This window comes from Pan paniscus, chromosome 10 (assembly GCF_029289425.2).
Source record: "Pan paniscus chromosome 10, NHGRI_mPanPan1-v2.0_pri, whole genome shotgun sequence".
Lineage (NCBI taxonomy): Eukaryota > Metazoa > Chordata > Mammalia > Primates > Hominidae > Pan > Pan paniscus.
Genome location: NC_073259.2, coordinates 43101926 through 43125265, shown reverse-complemented (window position 1 = coordinate 43125265; position 23340 = coordinate 43101926). Strand labels below are relative to the sequence as shown.

The 23340-nt window shown below is 46.8% G+C and overlaps 1 protein-coding gene across 3 annotated transcripts; it reads right to left on the bottom strand.

Annotated features, from left to right (window-relative positions):
• Positions 1-494: 494 nt before the first annotated feature.
• Positions 495-22882, bottom strand: CSRNP2 (cysteine and serine rich nuclear protein 2). 3 transcript variants are annotated; one of them, XM_055095654.2, is made up of 6 exons: positions 22585-22882; positions 16154-16307; positions 15673-15909; positions 13085-13344; positions 6951-7247; positions 495-3952 (listed from the first exon to the last, which is right to left on the bottom strand). In XM_055095654.2, exons 3-6 carry the CDS (start codon positions 15821-15823, stop codon positions 3029-3031), a joined length of 1632 nt encoding a protein of 543 aa, XP_054951629.1. In that variant the 5' UTR covers positions 15824-15909; positions 16154-16307; positions 22585-22882; the 3' UTR covers positions 495-3028. The 3 variants fall into 3 exon arrangements, with proteins under 3 accessions (XP_054951629.1, XP_003804621.3, XP_008959561.2); XM_003804573.7 differs by lacking the exon at positions 16154-16307 and having other exon boundaries at positions 22585-22842; XM_008961313.6 differs by lacking the exon at positions 16154-16307 and having other exon boundaries at positions 22475-22615.
• Between the last annotated feature and the right edge of the window lie 458 nt (positions 22883-23340).

Genomic DNA, 23340 nt, shown 5'->3' with positions numbered 1-23340 from the left:
AACACGGTGAAACCCCGTCTCTACTAAAATAGCAAAAAATTAGCCAGGCGTGGTGGTGGGCGCCTGTAGTCCCAGCTACTCAGGAGGCTGTGGCAGGAGAATGGCGTGAACCCGGGAGGCGGAGCTTGCAGTGAGCCGAGATCACGACACTGCACTCCAGTCTGGGCGACAGAGTGAGATTCTGTCTCAAAAAAAAAAAAAAAAAAAAAAAAGTTAATGGAATGAGAAAATGGGAGCCCAGAGTAGGGACAGGGCTAAGCTCCAACAGAGCAGGAGCAAGGCCTGCTTCAGCTGAACAGGTACACAAGGGCATATGAATCAAGTCCAGCTCTTGGTACTCCAAAGAGAATATTCTATTTTTCCATCACAAAATGTTTCTATTGTTAATATTAATTCCTAACTGACCTAATTAGTTTTATAACGAAGCTAGAGAAGCATCCTTTTTCTAACAAGTAACTGAACTGTGGCCTGCCGAGACAAAGAGTAACACACCATTCTTTTGAATATTTCTTTAATATTACATTTAAATATTCTCTTTAAATACAGCATTATCACAATGTAAAGAACCTAAAGGGGAAAAAATTATTTTCAGAGAACCAGACAAGCTTTGGATTCACATTGAAAATACTACCTGTGTACAGTATGTGAGAAAGGAAATTGGAAAATAATAAGGGTTGTGGTAATAAGAGTCATTTATCTAGGCCTAGACTGGGACTGAAGCTATCTGCTTCTATGATCAGAGGCCTAGCTTTCCTAGCAACCATGAGCTAGAATTCTGTCCAACTCAGGTAGCACCAGAAGTGAGATGGACTAGGTTGTAGAGAAGGCCTTTTGCTTGACAAGACAGTTAATGCTAAATGTTAATATTTAGCACTTGTTTGGGATCAGTGTGAGTCACAACTGTAGAGTTAATGAAGGGGATGGACTTAAGAAACTACAGGTTTTCAGAAACATCAAATATCTTGTGGGTTGGCAATGAGCTTAATAATTACAGATTCATATTCCTGGTTTGATCCCAAAACCTAATGTGTTCCTCATCGTGCAGCTGGAATCTACTTCCTAGATTAAGCCGGAGCCTTCCTGCAGAGACAGTGGGCAAACCTCACCCTCCCCTTCCGACACAAACTTTGAAAAAGATTCTTTTCTCCATAAAGCCAAATTCCCAATTAAGCTTCAGTCCTGTGTTTGAGGGTACCAGTCTAAGGTAGGGGAGTCTAGTTCAGTTCTGGGTAGCTTCGAGATCTCAGGTACTTAAGACTCTCAACTGTGTTTTGTGAGGCTAGGGGATGGGGAGAGATAAGGATCTATGTACTTAAGTTCCCCTCCAAACTAAAACCAAGCAAAAACTGGAACAAATAGGAAAGGCAGAATGAACTAAAAAATGTTATGTGTATTAAATACAAATCCTTTCAGGCTCAGAGTTGAGAGACTTCAGGGGTGAAATGCTGCTGCGACATACGTGATGGTTTCTGTAAGACACCAGGGCCTTAATATCTCACCAGAAAAGGCTTTATGAGCAAGATAAGTAGGAGTAGTGTCTCCTCCCCAACACAGTTTTTCACTTTTGTGTGTGTGTGTGGTTAATAAACCATACCAGAAGTAAAGTATGGTGTAAAGGATGCTTGAGAAGAATAGTTTTGCTCCCTACTGCCTCCATTTTAGAACAGAGACAAAGATCACTTTGCTAGTGAAAGGAAATCAGTGCTGTTCAATGGAGATCTTAGAACACAGGATGAACAGGAACTGTATTCCTCCTGACAGAGGTAAGAACTGAATCAAACTGAATGAGTTCCATTCTATACGCTTTGAAGGTTATAATTAGAACTTGAATCCTTTGGAATCTGGGAGTTGCATGTAGCATTTAAGAACTGGCTTGGCTTCCAATTTTTATATATCATCAAGATGGAGGGGTCCAATAAACATTTGCAGTTCTTGGAATTGAACTGGAACGGTATAAGAACTCTAACCCGCTATGTTGAAAACGACCATGAGGGTAGGTCCAGGAAAAAAAAAACAAAAACTGATTGGTGACCTTAAGATTGCCACATTCTACATTCCACTAAAGCTCAGATCTCACAAAGAGGGAAAAACCTGGGTGAAAAAACAAGCATGGCACAAATATGTCATCTTTCCAGATAGCAAGCAGCCTGTTCCCGCTGCCTCCTTTGGCCACAGTTAACGCTCCACATAGGCCTCCTGTGGGATGGGTGAGCCCCAGCCGAAAGCTGCCTGACAGTGCTAGTGTCAAACACGTACAGAAGGCTCAGGCTCGTTATACCATATCCCCAACCAATCCAGCTCTTTCTCCGAAGGAAAAAGGATGGAGAGAAAAAAAGACACATAGACAAGTTTAACTCTAGTACTTAAGAACATGTGGAAGAAACAATTCAAGTTACAGACCAGGAATCCCCAGTGTGGGGAACAGGTCAGAGAACACCAAACATGTCAAATATTAACTTATTTACCAAATATGGGATTGAAGGAAGGCAGGTTACATTTTTGTAAATCCTAGAGATTTTGTACAGAAGCAGAGACCCTTCCACTCCCTCCTCCCTAGACTCGACCAGGTGACTTTCCAGTTTGAAGTATTATGACACACCAAAATGGGATATCAGAATAACCACCGAGAAAAATGAGCTTGTACCCTGCCTGGGGCTTGGGAGAGAAAGGGCTTTGCCATGCTCTTCAAATTCTCGTGTTCTGGTCCCTACGGAAAGAATAACTGCTTGAGTTACCCAGCTTTTCCTGTGAGATCCTAGTTCTTTGTTCCAGTGGCCCAGAAAGCTTAATGTTCAGCACTACGCAGCTTTCTTTGCCCCAAGACTATCCCCAGATCAAGGTAGGGCTGGTCTTGGTACTGTTTCCCTTTTAAAAAGTACTCAAACAATCCTTTCCCACCCATTCCCCAAAGACCCCAATAAAATAACATGGGAGCAGCAGCTGCTTCTACAGTTTTGTTTTGAAATGGTGTTAGATAAAATAAGGGAATAAATAGAGAATGGGTAAGAGGCAGGACCTCTAGCGCCTGTCACACTGCCAGAGGGAGTTCTAAGGAAGAATCTTCAGGGGGCCGATCCTCATTCTGCTGGGAGGTCTTCACCATCCCACAGCCCTCTTCATTGTCCGTGTGGAAGGGGAGGCTTGAGGGGGACCAGGAAGGGTGGAAGTCTTCATTTTCAGGCTCCTCAGGGTTACAATCTTCGGGCAATAGAGCTTCTAGGGTGGGTGTTTTCCCCACCTCTGATTTACAGAGGGCAGCTGGGTCTGTGGAGCTACAAGCCACGAGTGAGGTAACAGGGAGAGAGAAGACATTCAGATCCTTCTCCTTTGGGAAAGAGGCTGAGCCTTCTTCCGTACCAGGCTCTCCTTTCACTCCCAAGACTGGCCTCTGCTCCACTTGATAATAGACCAGGGGCCCACTGTTCAAGTAGGATGGGCTGTTCACCGTTGAGGCAGTTGGGTGGTCTGAGTTCTCGGTAAAACACAGGACAGAGGAGCCTGGGGGCAGCTGAGCCTGGATGAGAATGGGGGCTGTAAGGCCTGGGCACAGCTCTTCGGGGACAGCCAGGGGCTCCTCTAGGATGCACACACCCAGGCTCTCGATGCTCGAGTCCAGGCTGGCACTAGAGCCGCTGGAATCTTCTTCTGCCTTGAGCCGCTCCAGTTCCTCTGCACTCTGCAGGTGCATCACTGCTGTCTCATTCTCAGCAATGAACTCCTGGAAGTCCTGGGTCTCAGAGCCCTGTGCTCCTGTCAGGCTGCAACTGGCAGTCGGGGAGGGCTCCTCATCTGGGGCTGCTGGGCGGCTCACCTGCCGCTTGCTCTCCAGCTCCAGCTTCATAATGGTGTGGAGGTAATGAGTCCGGACCCGGATTGGATTAAATTCAATGCGCCCTGCCATGTTCCCACAGCCATCCCGGGAGCAGCCACATGGAAAGGACATGCGATCCACCTGAGCGGGGACAAGACGGTTGGGGCAAGATGAGACCTACAATCCTAACAATGGAGACAGGAGACATGAGCTGGCAAACAGGCAGTTGGGATTTGAGGTCTCCTTATAAGAAGAAAAGCAACCAATTCAAAGCATAGCATGCAGTGTGAGCTAACAGAACACTAGATGGTAGTTATCAGACCACTTGCATTTCAATCCCAGCTCAGCCATTAATTAGTGGTGTGACCTCAAGAGAATCATTTATCTCTCTAGGGCTTTGTTTCCTCTTCTAAATAACAAGTAGACAAAATCACAGCACAGGGTCCTTCCAGTTAAGAGTCCACAGATACTTCTCTGAATGCTGATAGTTTTCACAGAGGAAATTTACGAGCCTCAGAGACTTTCAGAACTTACCTGGTTCACTGAGACAACAAAAGGCTGGAACCAAGCCTATGGCCTGCAATGACAGGCATGGGAGAGTGAGTGGAAGATCTTGCTACTTCAAAAAAAATACATTCTGGGGAAACTAAGCAAATGTGCCTTAGTTTGCTAAGGTGCTAGAACGCAGGTTCACACAGTGGCCAATTTTTTAGCTACCTGCTTTATTTTCCCTGAGGGTTGACTAGTTTAGTTCTGAAGCAGTTACCAAGATAATTAACTTACAGACCAGGAATATCTGGAAAGGAGATGCTTTCTACCTCCTTATCACTTTCATATTCCAACAGGAAAAACACATAAACCAAAAATAAGAGGAAAAATTAAAACCACAAGTAAGCAAATAAGCATGTACAAATCACAATGTCTTTCTATGATACTGACTTATAGAAATCTCCACTCCAGTTATACCATTTTTTTTTCCTTTGGAGATAGGGTCTTGCTCTGTCATCCAGGCTGGAGTGCAGTGGCGCCATCATGGCTCACTGCAGCCTGGAGCCATGCTGGGATTACAGGTGTGAGCCACCACGCCCGGCCCTAATTTTAAAATTTTTTGTAGAGACAGGGTCTCGCTATGTTGCCCAGGCTGGCCTCAAACTCCTGGGCTCAAGCAGTCCTTCCACCCCAGCCTCCCAAAGTGCTAGTTACAGGTGTGAGCCAACGTGCCAGGCCCAGCTGCATCAATTCTTAGGACTGTTCTCAGGTGTGTGTGTAACAGAATGACTCATTATGGGACTTTGGGCTGAAAAGCAGTATTTGGCCAGATATACCACAGTTATTTGTTACCCAGCTAAAAATAAAGAAAGGGTGAGTTAGAAGAAATCCAACCACAAGGACTCAGCATCTACACCCTCAGTAATTAAGTTCCAGATAGATTTCATTCTTAGGGATGGTATTGCTGTTTTCAACTGAAATGTGTCTTAAACTGTCCCCCGTCAGAGGGCCAACAAGGGGCCAGGCACGGTGGCTCATGCCTGTAATCCCAGTACTTCGGGAGGCTGAGGCAGGCAGATCACCTGAGGTCAGGAGTTCGAGACCAGCCTGGCCAACATGATGAAACCCTGTCTCTACTAAAAATACAAAAGCTGGCCGGGTGCGGTGGCTCACGCCTGTAATCCCAGCACTTTGGGAGGCTGAGGCAGGCGGATCACGAGGTCAAGAGATCGAGACCATCCTGGCCTACATGGTGAAACGCTGTCTCTACTAAAAATACAAAAATTAGCTGGGTGTGGTGGTGTGTGCCTATAGTCCCAGCTACTCGGGAGGCTGAGGCAGGAGAATTGCTTGAACCCGGGAGGCAGAGGTTGCAGCGAGCCGAGATCACGCCCTACTGCACTCCAGCCTGGCAACAGAGCAAGACTCCGTCTCAAAAAAAAAAAAAAAAGAATTACAACAATACAACAATTAGCCGGGCATAGTGGTGCACACCTGTAATCCCAGCTACTTGGGAGGCTGAGGTGGGAGAATCACTTGAACCCAGGAGGTGGAGGTAGCAGTGAGCCAAGATCGCGCCACTGCACTCCAGCCTGGGCGACAGAATGAGACTCCGTCTCAAAAAAAAAAAGGGCAGCCAACAAGAGATGATACTTTCTCTTTCAGATAACTATGGTTTTAAGCTCTGCTAGGCCAGGTCTGATCCTGAATTATAAAGCTCTGAATACTATTTTGATTTTTTCAAAATTGGAGTAAAGGTACTGAAGAATAAGTGTTTGCAGATAGAATCTACAGGCCCACACCATTCCTCTGCTAACTTTTTGAGACAGGGTCTTGCTCTATCGCCCAGGCTGGAGTGCAGTGGCACAATCATATCTTACTGCAACCTATGCCTCCCAGGCTCAAGTGATCCTCCTCCCATCTCAGCCTCTTGAGTACCTGGGACTACAGGCCCATGCTACCATGTCCAGCTAATTTTTGTATTTTTTGTAAAGATGGGGCTTAGCCATGTTGCCCGGGCTGGTCTCGAACTCCTGGGAAGCAATCTGCCTGCCTGCCTCGGCCTCCCAAAGTGCTGGGATTACAGATGTGAGCCACCATGCCCAGTCCTGCTTCCTTTTATCTCAAGGAATCAGTATTTAGGAAACAGTATTTAGGAAATACTGTTTGGGAATCAGTATTTAGGAAACATTTACTAAATGTTAAATGTACTAACTCCTCTTCATCCCTTTCCTAACAGCTGCTTCTTATCACCTCTGAGAAATGAAACAAAAAAAGATGAGATACCTCCACAGCCTAAGAATCCTGTCATGCCTGTTTTCTTTGCAAAAATTTCAAGAGACAGGGTCTCACTCTGTGACCCAGGCTGGCGTGCACTGGTGTGAACTCAGCTCACTGCAGCCTTGACCTCCTGGACTCAAGAGATCCTCCTACCTCAGCCTCCCACATAGCTAGGATTAGAGGTGTGAGCCACCATGCCTGGCCGTGTGCTGTTTGCTTACTCTGTTGACGGAGGAGGGTTGTGGAACTGGAGAGTGTTCACAACCATAGGGAATCCACCCCTGAATGGGCCTCCCATGTTCAGTGGCACCCACACCTCACCCCGCTGACCCTGGTGTAGATATACTATCTCAGGCCAACTTGGACTGACCTGGCATTTAATCCCAGCCTGGCTGCAGGCACACGCTTCTGGGTCACAATACAGTCGGCAGTCACAACCACATTCTTCCCGTGACAGGCGGATGGCTCGAAGTTCTTGCTTCTCTTCAGCATCAATACGGTGGACCCCAGAAGCCCTCAGCAGGGCCCGTCGCCGTTTGGTGGGCAGAGGCTGCAGGAAGAAGTAATCATCCACCTCCACATTTTCCACATCAATATCTTCATCTGACACATCATCCAGCGTCAGGCCATCAGCCTCCACCGACTCCACTGTCCCGTTCTTGGTCAGCTGCCAAGAGACAGGAAAGGTTAGCCTCATAGACATGAGCAGCATGCACCTCCTCAGTGACCATCCCAGAGCAGCACTGTCCCTTGAACCTTCTGCAATCATGGGAATATCTGTGCTGTCCAAAATGATGGCAGCTACTAGCACATGTGGCTACTGAGCACTAGAAATGCAGCAATTGGAAAACTGTCATTTTATTTATTTTTTTGAGACAAAAGTCTCATTCTGTCGTCCAGGCGGGAGTGCAGTGGTGCAGTCTTGGCTCACTACAACCTCCGCCTCCCGGGTTCAAGCGATTCTCCTGCCTCCCAAGTAGTTGGGATTACAGGCGTGAGTCACCACGCCTGGCTAATTTTTTCTATTTTCAGTAAAGACAGGGTTTCACTGTGTTGGCCAGGCTAGTCTTGAACTGCTGGCCTCAAGTGATCCACACACCTCGGCCTCCCAAAGTGCTGGGGTCCACTGTGCCAGCCCAATTTACATAATTTTAATTAATAGCCGTATGTGACTACTGGCTGCTATATTCACTAGCACAAGTCAAAAGAATAAATCCAGAGTGGGAAGATGGGAAATCTTATGTACCATCACCTTTCTGGGTCCAAGCTTCTCAAAAACCCGTCTCATCTTCCCTCCTACACGAAAATCTATTTCCACAAACATACCGTCTATTTCCAGACATGTATCCCCTAATTTACACTCACTTGCCCTCTAACACAGAGAGGAAAAGGTATGTGAATGACTGGATGATCCTTGGATATACAGAAAAATGTGAAACACCCTTCAACTTGCACCCACTGAATGCAAAACTACCTTCTTGAAAAAAAAAGGGCAAATTAAAGTGTAGTAAAAGGCTACCAGGTCTTAATCAATGAATCCAAATCCCCACAGTGTGAACAATTATCTGTGCATGCACTAAAGAGCTTCATTCTACTGTAAGGAGAAAAAGCAAATATATTAACAGGTATTAAAGAAAGCCCTTGGCCGAGAAAAAATGTATTTCTTCTCCTTTCTTTTTTCATTTTTTTTTGAGACGGAGTCTCGCTCTGTCGCCCAGGCTGGAGTGCAGTGGCGTGATCTCAGCTCGCTGCAAGCTCCACCTCCTGGGTTCACGCCATTCTCCTGCCTCAGCCTCCCGAGTAGCTGGGACTACAGGCACCTGCCACCACGCCCGGGTAACTTTTTGTATTTTTAGTAGACATGGGGTTTCACCGTGTTAGCCAGGATGGTCTCAATCTCCTGACCTTGTAATCTGCCCACCTCGGCCTCCCAAAGTGATGGGATTACAGGCATGAGCCACCGTGCCCGGCCTCCTTCTCCTTTCTAACTTTTTTTTTTTTTTTTGAGACAGGGTCTCACTGTCGCTCAGGATGGAATGCAGTGCATGATCTCGGCTCACTGCAATCTCTGCCTCCTGGGTTCAAGTGATTCTCCTGCCTCAGCCTTCCAAGTAGCTGGGATTACAGGCTCCTGCCACCATGCTCAGCTAATTTTTGTATTTTTAGTAGAGACAGGGTTTCACAATGTTGCCCAGGCTGGTCTTGAACTCCCGACCTCAACTGATACACCCAACTCCACCTCCCAAAGTGCTATAATTACAGGCGTGAGCCACTGCACCGGGCCTAATCCTTTTTTATTTGACTTCAAAGAAAAGCTGTATGTGAGGAAAGGTGGTATCAATAATACTGAGCGTACTATGTACAGGCAGAAATCTGGGTTTTCTTTTCTTTTTTTTTTTTTTTGAGACGGAGTCTCACTCTGTCGCCCAGGCTGGAGTGCAGTGCCGCAATCTCGGCTCACTGCAAGCTCCGCCTCCTGGGTTCACGCCATTCTCCTGCCTCAGCCTCCCGAGTAGTTGGGACTACAGGCGCCTGCCACCACGCCTCGCTAATTTTTTGTATTTTTGTATTTTTAGTAGAGACGGGGTTTCACTGTGTTAGCCGGGATGGTCTTGATCTCCTGTCCTCATGATCCGCCCGCCTCAGCCTCCCAAAGTGCTGGGATTACAGGCGTGAGCCACCGAGAAATCTGGGTTTTCTGGGCTGAGATGGATAGAGAGCCAAGAAAGGGAGTCTTCGTGGAAGGACAGATTGAAGACAAGCCGTGGCTGAAAGAGTTCTGAAAACTCACTAGAGAACTCAAGAAAACGAGGCCTTATAATCCCTGGGGCTCTGGAAGCTGCTAGCAGGATGAAAGCCACGTGACTGGAGCCTTTGGTTGATTTCATCAGACAACCGCAGAGTAGAGCTGCTAAAGGAACAACTCCTGGGAGAGATGTGATGCAACGGACTTGGGTAATCAGCTACACACCTGGTTTTCTTGTTTGTGGGGGAGGCGGTAGAGAAATGAAGAGAAGTAAAGTGGGGCTTCTGGAGGTTTCCTAGTCAGTGATTTCGGTACTAGGCAGGCCAACTACAAAGGGCCTTTCTGTTTATCTCAGGATTGCTCCTGTCTACATCTCCAGGGTTGACCTCCCCCTAAGCATACCCCCTCCTGCGGTCCTCTCATAGGCAAGGGATTAGAGATGTAACACGAGGACACTCATATAGATGTGAGAATTTAAATATCGAGATAGAAGTGGCATTTCAAATCAGTGAGAAAAGAGTCTTCTAGTTATTAAATCGTATTGGAACAACTGGATATTTTCTGGGGGAAAAAAGATTCCCAATGTATACTATTCATGATAATGAGTTCCATATGGATAACAGGCCAAAATACAAAATATGAAATAAAAATATTAGAAAAATTATAGTTAACTAAAGTTGTGGAACACCAAGCAGCTGCTGGAACAACCCCAAAGGAAGACAAACATTAGATGGTACATGAGAGATGCAGAATGTACATTTTTTGAAACCAACTGCCTCCCTTATAGAGGGCTAAAAAACAGGCCTGGTGCAGTGGCGCATGACTGTTATCCCAGCACCTCTGAGAGACTAAGGTGGAAGAATCGCTTAAGACCAGGAGTTTGAGACCAGCTTGGGCAACAGAACAAGACCCCATCTCTACAAAAATTGGCCGGACATGGTGGCTCACTCCTGTAATCCCAGCACTTTGGGAGGCCGAGGCGGGTGGATCACTTGAGGCCAGGACTTCGAGACTAGCCTGGCCAACGTGGCAAAACTTCGTCTCTACTAAAAATAAAAAAATTAGCCCAGCATGGTGGTACATGCCTATAATCTCAGTTGAGGGAGGCTGAGGCACAAGAATCGCTTGAACCTGGGAGGCGGAGGTTGCAGTTAACCGAGGTTGCGCCACTGCACTCCAGCCTGGGCAATGGAGTGAGACCCTGTATCAAAAAAAAAAAAAAAAAAAAACTACAAAAATTAACCAAGCATGGTGGTGGGTGCAGCTGCAGTCCCAGCTATTTGGGAGGCTAAGGCAGGAGGATCGCCTGAGGATTGCCTCTGTGCTCCAGCCTGGGTGACAGAGTGAGACCCTGTTTCAAGAGAAAAAAAAAAATCTAAGCAAAGAATAAACTAGGTAAGGTAAAGCAAGGGATTCCTCTTGACATATAAAGATAAGCCTGGTGCAGTGGCCCACACCTGTAGTCCCAACTACTTGGGAGGCTGAGGTGGGAGGATCACTTGAGCCCAGGAGTTTGAGACTAGCCTGGGCAACAAAATGAGACCCCATCTTTAAAAAAACAAAGTGCTGTATTAGATGTCATCACTGCTGGTGCTCACTAAACATCCTGCTAACAAGTAGAGCTCCTGTATCTGTCTTGGGTTTGCCTGGCTTCGTCCCCAGAATTCCTGTAAGTGGAGAACACAGAACAGGATGGTATACTGTTTTGACAGATCATTCCTCTGCCAGATTTAGGAGAGTGGAGTTTTCTTCTAGGGAAAGGAAGGAATGCCTTCACTGCAATTGATGAGAACAGTGTTTATTTGCCCAGCTGTTGCTACGGCAGCTGGAAGGTGACAGGGTCAGTGATGGAATTCCTCAGACAGAGGAAAGGGAAGCCTGAATGTCATTCTAGAGTGAGAAAAACAGGTGTAGGGCTTTAGGAATAGTCTGAGGGAAGTAGACATACAGCTCTCAGAGAAAGAAAGGAATGAGATGCTCTGGTTAGCCTACATCCTCTGCCACCAGTCTCCAACTCCACCACATTCTAATGTGTCTCTCTCATGACTCTGGAAATAATGGAGCTACCTGTTTTAATATGGGTCAGCATGCTTTGGGCTTCAAAGAAACCTGGCCAGGCTTAAACTGGTGTTCTTCAAATTTGGAATCAGGATCTCTGGGAGAAATTTTTGAGAACTAGTAGAAACTATGGCTGTGGGAATACCAAACAGTGCTAAGATGAAAAATGGGTGGCCAAGTGCGGTGGCTCACGCCTATAATCCCAGCACTTTCTGAGGCTGAGGTGGGCAGATCACGAGGTCAGGAGATCGAACCCATCCTGGCTAACATGGTGAAACCCCGTCTCTATTAAAAATACAAAAAAAAAAAAAAAAATAGCCGGGTGTGGTGGTGGGCACCTGTAGTCCCAGCTACTCAGGAGGCTGAGGCAGGAGAATGGTGTGAACCCGGGAGGTGGAGCTTGCAGTGAGCCGAGATCGCGCCACTGCACTCCAGCCTGGGCAACAGAGCTAGGCTCCGTCTCAAAAAAAAAAAAAGAGTGGCTATGAAGAGCCATGTAAGGTGGGTCTTTTCCCAGCCTCTCTCTCTTTTGAAGAGGTGGTACTGTATCAGGTGGCAGGCACAGTATTATACAAATCTAAATAACTATTTGATAATGCTGTTTGTATCTACAAGATTATCACGTAAGGGTGATGGGGATTATAGAAACAGCAGGATCCTTTCAGAGACTGTGAAATATCCAAAACCTGTTCTGTGCATCCGGCCAAGGGACAATCATTTGACCAGAAATTGAAAATTGTGCTTCCTTGAGTTCCAGGGTGACAGACCTGAACGCCTTCACGTATTCATATTTTAAACTTAAAAATAAATTGGGGGCGGGGGTGTTGGGCATGGTGGCTCATGCCTGTAATCCCAGCACTTTGGGAGGTCAAGAGGGAAGGACCACTTGAGCCCAGGAACTGAGACCAACCTGGGCAACATTGCAAGACCCCATTACTATTAAAAAAAATACTAGCCAGGCATGGTGGCATGAGCCTGTGGTTCCCAGATACTTGGGAGGCTGAGATTGGCAGATGGCTTGAGGCCAGGAGTTCAAGGCTGCAATGAGCTGTGATTGAGCCACTGCACTCCAGCCTGGGTGACAGAGAGAGACCCTGTCTCAAAAGAAAACATACATACATACATACATACATAAAATTGAGGGAGGCAGTGGGGGTTTGGGAGGGGGAAATTCTAGGGAAGCCATTTTGCTATATCTGGTAGACTCCCCTGCCAGATGCAAAGAAGGGAGTCTTGGACTGAGATTTGATTTCAAATCTGAGATTTTTCATTAGAAAGAGTTGAAATCTCTATACCCCAAGGATAACAGTCAAATAAAAAAAAAAAAAATCAGCTGGGTGCAGTGGCTCACACCTGTAGTCTCAGCACTTTGGGAGGCCGAGGCAGGTAGATCACTTGAGACCAGGAGTTCGAGACCAGCCTGGGCAACATGGCAAAACCCTGTCTCTACTAAAAATACAAAAACAAGACGGATGCACACCTGTAATCCCAACTACTCGGGAGGCTGAGGCACAAGAAATCGCTTGAACCTGGGGAGGCCGAGGTTGCAGTGAGCTAATATCATGCCAGTGCACTCCAGCCCGGGCGACAGAGCAAGACTGTCCCAGAAAAAAAAAAAAAAAAAATCAATCAATCAACCAACCAATGAACCTAAATGGTTTCCTACATGGACAGCAGCAGATCCCAGAACCCTTAGGCACCTTCATTTTCTTGGCATGGAGTTTCTCTTCCTTCAGGTGCTCACGCAGAATCTCTCGATGGTTCACCTCCTGTTCCTGGGCAAACTCACAGAGTGTATAGCTCCGTACAGAGTTATGGCGCTGGGCCATGCCCAGAGAGCTACCACCCTGGCTGGGCACACTGGTAAAACCTTGGCGCCGGGCAAAGTAGTATACAGTCACCTGGTCAAAGCGTACATTCTTCCTCCGCAGCTGCTTCTGCCGCTTCAGGATGGATGTGGCTGAGAAGGGAGCACAGAGAGATGTTTTATTTATTTTTCTATTTATTTATTTAGAGACGGAGTCTCGCTCTGTTGCCCAGGCTGGAGTGCTGTGGCACTGTCTTGGCTCACTGCAGCCTCCACCTCCCGGGTTCAAGCAATTCTCCTGCCTCAGCCTCCTGAGAAGCTGGGATTACAGGCGTGTGTCACCACGCCCAGCTAATTTTTGTATTTTAGTAGAGATGGGGTTTCGCCATGTTGACTAGGCTGGTCTTGAACTCCTGACCTCAGGTGATCCGCCCGCCCCGGCCTCCCAAAGTGCTGGGATTACAGGCGTGAGCCACCGTGCCTGGCCGAGAGATGCTTTATTAACTCAGGGATGACCTGTTTGGGGAGCTTGCTCTTTCTCATCCATCTAGGCTCTCAACTCTTCTTCTCTAAACGTGCTCTCTATATCTAGAGAACTGTCTAATATCTTCAAATCCTAAATGCTCTGTCAGAAGGGACCTTGAACTTCAGCTGGTTCATACAACTGCCTCCAGACTGACTATACCTAAACAGATGACCACAAAATCCATTTTTAGACATCAGCTGGGAAGAGGATCTCTAGTTAATCTTTTCTGGATATAACAATCTATAGCTTTACTGTCCAATACAGCAGCTACTAGCCATGTGTGGCAATTTAAGCTAATTAAAATTAAATAAAATTTAAAATTCAGCTCGGGCTGGGCATGGTGGCTTATGCCTGTAATCCCAGCACTTTGGGAAGCCGAGGCAGGCGGACCATGAGGTCAAGAGATCAAGACCATCCTGGCCTACAGGATGAAACCCCATCTCTACTAAAAATACAAAAATTAGCTGGGCATGGTGGCACATGCCTGTAGTCCCAGCTACTCAGGAAGCTGAGGCAGGAGAATCACTTGAACCTGGGAGACGGAGGTTGCAGTGAGCCGAGATTGTGCCACTGCACTTCAGCCTGACGACAGAGCAAGACTCCATCTCAAAAACAAACAAACAAAAATTCAGCTCAATTATACTAACCATATTTCTTTATTTTCTTTTTTCCTTTGAGACAGGCTCTTGCTCTGTCACCCAGGCTAGAGTGCATGGCACAATCACGGCTCACTGCAGCCCCAACCTCCCAGGCCCAAGTAATCCTCCCACCTCAGCCTCCAGAGTAGCTGGGACTACAGTTGCACACCACCACACCCAGCTAATTTTTGTATTTTTTGTAGAGACGAGGTTTCGCCATGTTGCCCAGGCTGGTCTTGAACTCCTGAGTTCAAGTGATCCACCCACATCAGCCTCCCAAAGTGCTGAGATTACAGGCGTGAGCCACTGCGCCCAGCCACTAACCACATTTCAAGTGCTCAACAGCCACATATGGCAACTGGCTACTGTTGGACAATGCAGATACAGAACATTTCTATCATAACAGAAAATTCCATTGGATAGCATTGATCTGTAGCAGGGGACAGCAAACTGTCAAGAGCCAGACAGTAACTATTTTAGGCTCTACAGGCCATGAGGTCTCTGTTGCAATAATTCAACTCTGCCACTGTAGCATGAAAGCAATCATACACAATGGGTATAACTGTGTTCCAACAAAACAGGCATTGGGCCAGATTTGGCCCATGGGCAACCCCTCATATATAGTATCAGTTCTTTCCAAGAACTAATAGAGCCGTAAGAATTAAGAAAGCTTGGCTGGGCACAGTGGCTCACGCCTGTAATCCCTGCACTTTGGGAGGCCGAGGCGGGTGGGTCACCTGTGGTCAGGAGTTCAAGACCAACCTGGCCAACATGATGAAACCTTGTCTCTACTAAAAACACAAAAAATTAGGCGGGCGTGGTGGCAGGCGCCTATAATCCCAGCTACTGGGGAGGCCTGAAGCAGGAGAATCACTTGAACCCGGCAGGCAGAGGTTGCAGTGAGCTGAGATCTCGCCACTGCGCTCCAGCCTGGGCAACAAGAGCAAAACGAGAAAAAAAAAGAATTAAGAAATCTGGATTTGCCCCAGTTGTCCAAGCAGCAAGCATTTATATCCTGCTGCAGCTACAATTTCCTGGAACTCTCTGAGACTCTGGTGGGGGCAGGGTAGAGTCCTAGACTCCTTTTTCAATCTAATTTAACCCATTCTGGGAACCAGCAACCCACAAGACAAGTAAAATCAGCTAGAATAAATCAGACTTTAGTCTACGGTATGAGAGAAATGAGGTCCTCCAAAGAGCAAGGAAAGATGATGATTAAGGGCAAATCCCCAAGCCACACAGACGCTGTCTCGAGCTGCCATGGGTTCTGCTGCTTGGGGAATGTGGGTATAGGCAGGGACGGAGCAGCTTACTCACGTGTGAAGCTGGCAGTGGTAGGAGGATTGAGGCTGTCGCAGCTGTCAGCACTATCACTGCTGGAGATCTCATCATCTGAGTTGGAAACCGATGAGCCCACATCCACATCATCAAACTTCCTCTTGAGACCCGAGCCCGTGAATGCATCCATTGGTTTCAAAGGGGTTTCCTTGGGGAGCCCACCAAGTTGGCCCCAAAGCCCCTACTCACCACCAGCTAGCCAGGTACATTAGGATTCTGCCCAGGGAAAAAAAGGAATCAGCATTCCTGTCCCCAGACAGACTCCTCCCCAGTCTATACACACAGCTCTCTAAAGAAAGCACCTCACCTAGCACTGATGTCTGCTTTCTCAATATTACGTTCTTTCTCAATATTACGTTCTTTCTCTACTAGCTCTGGCCAACATTCTCCTACTTTCGTTTCCCTTCAGCCCCTCTATTCTCAATCACTCTTAGAATAATGAGATGGGTAGCAGCAGCACCTTTCCCAGTGAAGGAAAGGCCTTTGCTTCCAATCCAGCTGGGGTCTAGGCTTCATTAGCCCAGGAATCACAGTAGCTGCTCTTCTGATCATATAGAAAAGCTCTCCAAGGGACCAGTGAGAAGAACTTGAGATCAAAAACACAATTATCACTGCTGCTTGTTTGGTTGGCAAAAAAAAAAAAAAAAAAGGAAAAAAAGAAAAGCAGAATTAGACTTTGCCTAAACCAAGACTAGACCCAACTATTTATCTGTTTTAGAAACAGGGTCTCACTATGTTGCCCAGGCTGGTCTTGAACACCTGGGCTCGAGCAAACCTCCTGCCTCAGCCTCCAGAGTAGCTGGGACTACAAGGCACACACCACTGAACCCGGCTAGACCCACTTATTTTTCCTAGTGATAATACAGCCCGGCATTTCCCAAAGTGCGTGTCTTATGGTATTAATAGCTTTTACATAGAAATACGACTGCTGTGTCAAAAGGGTTTTAAAAATTGCCTATAGTGGAACTTCTTAGAGGCTTTTAATATACTAATAAGGATGGTGAAGGCTGAGAGAACACAGAATGCAGTGTTTCTACAAACGTGATTAAGGAACCCACTGTTTCCAAGGTATTTTAGAGTGCAAATAATGCTTGGAATACACTTTGGGAAATACTGCTCCAGGCACTCAATTTTGAAGGACATTAGCAGTCAGGAAAACCCTTTACCCAGATCTTCATAAGTGTAAAGTGTTTCACCAGGCTTCTATAAAGGTCAAATTTGGTACCAAAGAATGGACCCAAGATTAGAATCTGCATGGCTTCAAAACCCAGAATCTTTCCCAATCTCATACTGCTCCATAAAATAGGGCTCATCTGGTCTGTCACCATCCTCTGTGCAAGGACATCGTAGCTTTACAATCTTTGCCCTCTATAAAGAAATCAGCAAGGGGAAAACAAATAGCAAGAGAAGTAACTATTTATTCTGGTTATATCAATATGGCAAGCAGTGTTGTTTTCAACACACTTTCATACAACCAAGGAGTCTGAGATAGTCCATTTCCTAGGTACAAATCTTTTTCCTCCATCTTTGGATTTAAGTTCCAGAAGGACACGAATCTGCTCAGCAGAAATGCTGTCAAAGCGGGAGCCATGTGTGATGAGAAACGAACCCTCCCTTGCCTCAGTAATGCCAGAATCTCCCCAGACTATGATCTCACTAGTTGCTAATTATGCAGCAGGAATAACAACACTGCCCAGAACGACAGGGCTGCATTACTGCAGAGCAGCTACCCAGAATATACTGTGGTGTCAAGAGATGCCTGCTACAGAGCTGCTTTTCTGGACTGTGTCTGTTGGAAGCAATTTGCCTGCTCTTGGATCAGCTCTACAAAGTCAACCAGACGTAATAAGTACCTTAGAGAAGGTATTTCCTAATCTATCCAGATTGCATCAAATTCTGCATTCAAGTCACAAGATGTACCTAAGAAAGCTCAGCCATCAGAAGTCTCAGACAAGCACATTCCTGAAATAAATTTGCCAGGGAAGAAAAAAAAAATCAAGTATTTGATAAAAATTGTAATTAAATTAAAAAATGAGCCCAAAGTATCAGTTTAGCTCTTCATGTTACTGATCTTATCAGAGGTCACATTCTTAGGGCATGGTAAGAAAGGAGCGAGCCAAGGGCTTTTTATGGGTTAAGATTTTAGCTGGGTTTAAAGATACCGATCAACAAGAAGACATTTATGCATCCAACAGACACATGAAAAAATGCTCATCATCACTGGCCATCAGAGATACGCAAATCAAAACCACAATGAGATACCATCTCACACCAGTTAGAATGGCGATCATTAAGAAGTCAGGAAACAACAGGTGCTGGAGAGGATGTGGAGAAATAGGAACACTTTTACACTGTTGGTGGGACTGAAAACTAGTTCAACCATTGTGGAAGACAGTGTGGCGATTCCTCAAGGATCTAGAACTAGAAATATCATTTGACCCAGCCATCCCATTACTGGGTATATACCCAAAGGATTATAAATCATGCTGCTATAAAGACATATGCACACGTTATGTTTATTGAGGCACTATTCACAATAGCAAAGACTTGGAACCAACCCAAATGTCCATCAATGATAGACTGGATTAAGAAAATGTGGCACATATACACCATGGAATACTATGCAGCCATAAAAAATGATGAGTTCATGTCCTTTGTATGGACATGGATGAAGCTGGAAACCATCATTCTGAACAAACTATCGCAAGGACAGAAAACCAAACACCACACGTTCTCACTCATAGGTGGGAATTGAACAATGAGAACACATGGACACAGGATGGGGAACATCACACACCGGGGCCTGTCGTGGGGTGGGGGAAGGGGGGAGGGATTATACCTAATGTAAATGACAAGTTAACGGGTGCAGCACACCAACATGACACATGTATACATATGTAACAAACCTGCATGTTGTGCACATATACCCTAGAACTTAAAGTATTAAAAAAAAAAAAAAGATACCGATCGACAAACAAATTTCTCATTCCATTCTATTGTAGCGGGGAGGGGGAGCCCCTTGTGATTGAATGCTTATGTGGGTGGAATTTTTTAAGGAGACAGAATAAAGCTGGGCACAGTGGCTCACGTCTGTCATCCCAGCACTTTGGGAGGCCGAGGCGGGCGGATCACCTGAGGCTGGAGTTCGAGACCAGCCTGACCAACATGGAGAAACCCCATCTCCACTAAAAATCCAAAAAAAAAAAAAAAAAATTAGCGAGGCGTGGTGGCGCATGCCTGTAATCCAGCTACTCAGGAAGCTGCGGCAGGAGAATCGCTTGAACCCGGGAGGTGGAGGTTGTGGTGAGCCAAGATCGTGCCATTGCACTCTAGCCTGGGCAACAGAGGGAGACCTTGTCAAAAAAAAAAAAAAAAAAAAAAGCCGGGTGTGGTGGCTCACGCCTCTAATCCCAGCACTTTGGGAGGCCAAGGCGGGTGGATCACAAGGTCAAGAGATCGAGACCATCCTGGCCAATATGGTGAAACCCCGTCTCTACCAAAAATACAAAAATTAGCCAGGTGTGGTGGCGCGTGCCTGTAATCTCAGCTACTCAGGAGGCTGAGGCAGGAGAATCGCTTGAACCCAGGAGGCGGAAGTTGCAGTGAGCTGGGATTACGCCACTGCACTCCAGCCTGGGCGGCAGAGCAAGACTCTGTCTCAAAAAAAAAAAAAAAAAAAGGAGGGAGGGAGGGAAGAGAAGAAGGCAAGCAGGCAGGCAAGCAGGCAGGCAGGCGGTCTTTTTCCTTAGCCTGGAAACACTCAAGGATTTATGACTGGAAGTAAATGTCCACTCCTGTTCTTTCCTCAGGTGTCCCCAGGCTTCTGGTAGTATCTCCTGTGAATATTTCTCTTTAAGCCCCATATGAACTTGGGTCTGCTCCAAAATCATCTTTATTACTAGAATTCTCCACGGTCTTAACCCAGTTGCCCTCAGGAGTATCAGTTATCTTTAGGTTACTTTTTGTGAACTTGGATGCAGCAAGGATTGCTGGCTGCTTGTTCTATTCTCCTCTTTTTCTGTGTTTTCTCTACTTCTGGAATAGTGGTTTCTGGGCAATGATAGGAGATAGGTAAGAAAGAAGAAAAAAGATGTGACACCTAGGAGAAAAGTATTTTCCTTAAGCTGTCTGAGAATAACTGGAACCTATGGCTATGTGTGTAAATAACATGTATACTGACTTATGGTCAAACTCTTCCATTCACATGGATGGCACTCAGGGAAATCCTCAAGGATTCCTCTCTTCACCCTACCCAGGCTCTGTTAGCAGCATTTTCTCTGACATTAGCTCCATTATTTTTTTAAAAAGAAAAAAGATTATGTCCCAACAACAATGTAAGATTAAATTTCAACCCAGCTCCCCTTGTCCAACTCTCTGATATGAACTCGACTTTTAGATGAAGATGTTCACTGGGCACCAAGAACAAACCTCCTGTTCACTTCCATGGTGCCCTGAAGAAATCCTTCTTTGGGAGGCTGAGGCAGGAGGATTGCTTGAGGCCAGGAGTGCAAAACCAACTTGGCCAACATAGCAAGACCCTGTCTCTGTATTTTCAAAAAATTGGCCCGGCATGGTGGCACATGCCTGTAATCCTAGCACTTTGGGAGGCCAAGGCGGGCAGATCACTTGAGGCCAGGAGTTCAAGACCAGCCTGGCCAACATGGCAAAACCCCACCTCTATTAAAAATACAAAAACTAGCTGGGCATGGTGGTGTGTGTCTGTCGTCTCAGCTACTTGGGAGGCTAAGGCGGGAGGATTGCTTGAACCCAGGAGGCAGAGGTTGCAGTGAGCTGAGATTGTGCCACTGCACTCCAGCCTGGGTGACAGAGCCAGACCCTGCCTCAAAAAATAAAATAAAATAAATAAAAATAAAATTTTTTAAAAAATAAATCTTTCTTTGCAATAGTAACAGAATAGTTTCCATACTTTCCAATTCATCAAATTAATCTTTCAAACTACAACTAGAAAAATCAGTCATTCCTACCTCTCTCAATTATTCATTGGTAGAGGATCAATGCCTGTGTTCAAGAGATACACTTGTAAGTTTTAGCACCTAGGAATGCAGGTAAAAACCGACAGTTAACTGTCAAAATGACCAACTCAACAAATGCTTTTGGAGAAAATAATGCAACTCTCTTTAAAGCTTTTAAATACCAGTGAAACGAAAGGTCAGCTGACACTTTCTGGCTACATGTCTAATGGTCTTTTCTCAAGAGTTTCTAGCTGAACATTTTCCAAAGTTATATGAAATAGTTAAGATCCAGAGCACAGAATACATCAGGCTAGCACCTAATAAACAGTTCCACCAGCATATGTATATTTTAGTACTAGATCTAAGTTTTTTTCAGGCCTAAAAGGATTCCTATAACCACCAAAACAAACAAACAAACAACAACAACAACAACAAAAACCAGCATATGTGAGACCAGCAAGAGGGACTGCCCAGGCAAAATTTTCTGGAAGAATCTATTTGCAAAGTTTAGGTAATATAAGTCTCTTTCTTAAATGAGTCCAAAGTAATAAGCTACATCTCACAGGAGAAAGCCTCTTCACTTGACTGGAACCCAACCTTCTGCTAAAGGTCAAGGAATCAAAACCTCCAGTAAGATGGTCAGGGCTACCATCTGTAGCTGGGTTGGAAGGAAGGCTTGCTGCTGTGTTACCATAAACCTGAATAAAATGACCTGCCCTGTTTCTCCTTTTACAAGATACTGTGGTTGTTTCTCATATACTATGAATTTCATGGATCCATGTGTCTTTGTGATCACCAGGATCATGAACTTACAAAGCACCCAAGTGAAAACCCCCGCTTAAGCTAGGTGTTTAAAGAAAGCCGTGCACTCACCACCCCCACTCCCCGATTTTTACCCATTCACTAACACAAGGTTAGAATTTTCCATGCCTAAACTACCATCGTGTGGAAGACAGATCTTTGTGGGAACTGGAACATGATGCTGCATTAACTCTCAAGGATATCCAGTCATTTATAACACCGGCACAACCAACATCCTGGCTTTGTGGATTTGCAAGACAGAAAGCCAGTGAAGAAAAAAATCTGAACTATGGATTTACCTTGAACTGAAAACTGCAGGACAAGGGGACAGTGTTGTCTTGTGGGGATAACTTCTAGCATTTCATTCTGAAGAACAGTTTGTGTGTCACACTGCCACTCTCAACCCCTTTAAAAGGATGAATCAAGACCACAGCACTAAAAGGGACGGGTGGCAGTTGGCTGCGTAATTGGGCCTATGAAAAAAGATCAAGCTAGCAACCAGGGCAATTGATGCTTTCATTTTCCCACACGACGCCAGAAATATGGGAGACATCAGGAACCGGAGCGAAGGGACATGTCAAGTCACCAGTTCCTTTTAATGAACACTCCTGCCGAACCCTTCAGCTCTCGGCCCACTTCCCTCTGATTCCTGCTAACCTTCCCGCTCATTCCAATCCTCTGCAGCCCCTACCCAGCCTTCCTCATCCCTTCCTGCCTGCTACTCACAAATTCCCAACCACTCCTCCCACATTTTCCTCTGTTCCCCCTCCCCTTCCTTCACTTTCCTCCATCCTACATCATTCTCCACTCCATTCCGAACTCAATCCTCATCCGCAATCCTGCAGGCTTCCAAGCCGCCCATCGGTCTCCCGCGAGCTGCCCCCGCAGTCCGGGCCAGCGTCCTCGGTGCCCCTCGCTCCCACGCCTCTTCCCGACTCGGTTCCTTCCCAACGGCACCCGACCTCCCCGCCCCCCGACCGCTCCCGTCCGAGCCTCTCATTTCTGACCCCTCCATCCGCACGGCTCTGGGCTTGACCACTCCTCCACGGCCGCCCGAGGGCCGATCCCGAGAAAGGACGAGGCGGCACCCTCCGCCCCGCACCCCTAGGCCCATTACCGGCCCCGCCGCAGCTGCCTCCTCCCGTGATGGTCTCTGCCGCCCCCGCTGCCGCCGCCGCCCTAGCCCGGTGGGAAGGAGGGAGGAGCGAGCGAGTCCCGGGCCCCGCAGCGACGGCCGGGGAGCTCCCAGGGCGGCAGGGCGGGGAGGGAGGGCGGTGGGCAGCCCAGCCGGCAGGCAGAGAGGGCCGGGCGGCTCCGGCAACTCGGGCGCCCCCGGCAGCAGACGCCCAGAACCGCCCCGGCTCCGGCTAACAATAGGCTCCGGCCGCAGCGCACTGGCTCTTATAGGCGCCGGCACGTCCTGACCGAGACCCGGGGCTGGCTGGGAAATGGAGTCTACGTGCCGGCCCCACGCCCAGCAGCATGCCGGGAGTTGTAGGCGGTAACTGCTGCAAAGCCGAAGCCCGCGGGCAAACCGGCTCCCGAGGCGGCAGCTCTGCTGCAACCTTTTAATGGGGGAAGAGAGGATACTCAGCTACAGATCTTAAATAAACGAATTCTCCTCCAAAGCTCCCTTTTTCTTTCGTGTCCTGACCACACGCCATTAGGAACATGATCCCCCCTTCTCCTCGCTCATGGGGTCTTAGTCTTCAGCAATATGACTTATTGCAGCCTGCGCAGGTTATAAAGAATACAAGCAATATCTTGAGCTATCTACTTATATGAGGGAGTGCTTTGAGTGTTTTCTTTAAAAAAAAAAAAAAATTGCTGCCGGGCGCGGTGGCTCACGCCTGTAACCCCAGCACTTTGGGAG

What these genes read in the sequence shown, in the direction of transcription:
- CSRNP2 (XM_055095654.2), bottom strand. Translation starts at nt 15,823, where the DNA reads ATGGATGCATTCACGGGCTCGGGTCTCAAGAGGAAGTTTGATGATGTG. An exon ending in TCCATGCCAAGAAAATGAAG is followed by an intron (nt 7,248 to 13,084) that starts GTGCCTAAGGGT and finishes GTCTCTTGGCAG; the next exon opens with CTGACCAAGAACGGGACAGT. An exon ending in AGGCTGGGATTAAATGCCAG is followed by an intron (nt 3,953 to 6,950) that starts GTCAGTCCAAGT and finishes GTCCCCGCTCAG; the next exon opens with GTGGATCGCATGTCCTTTCC.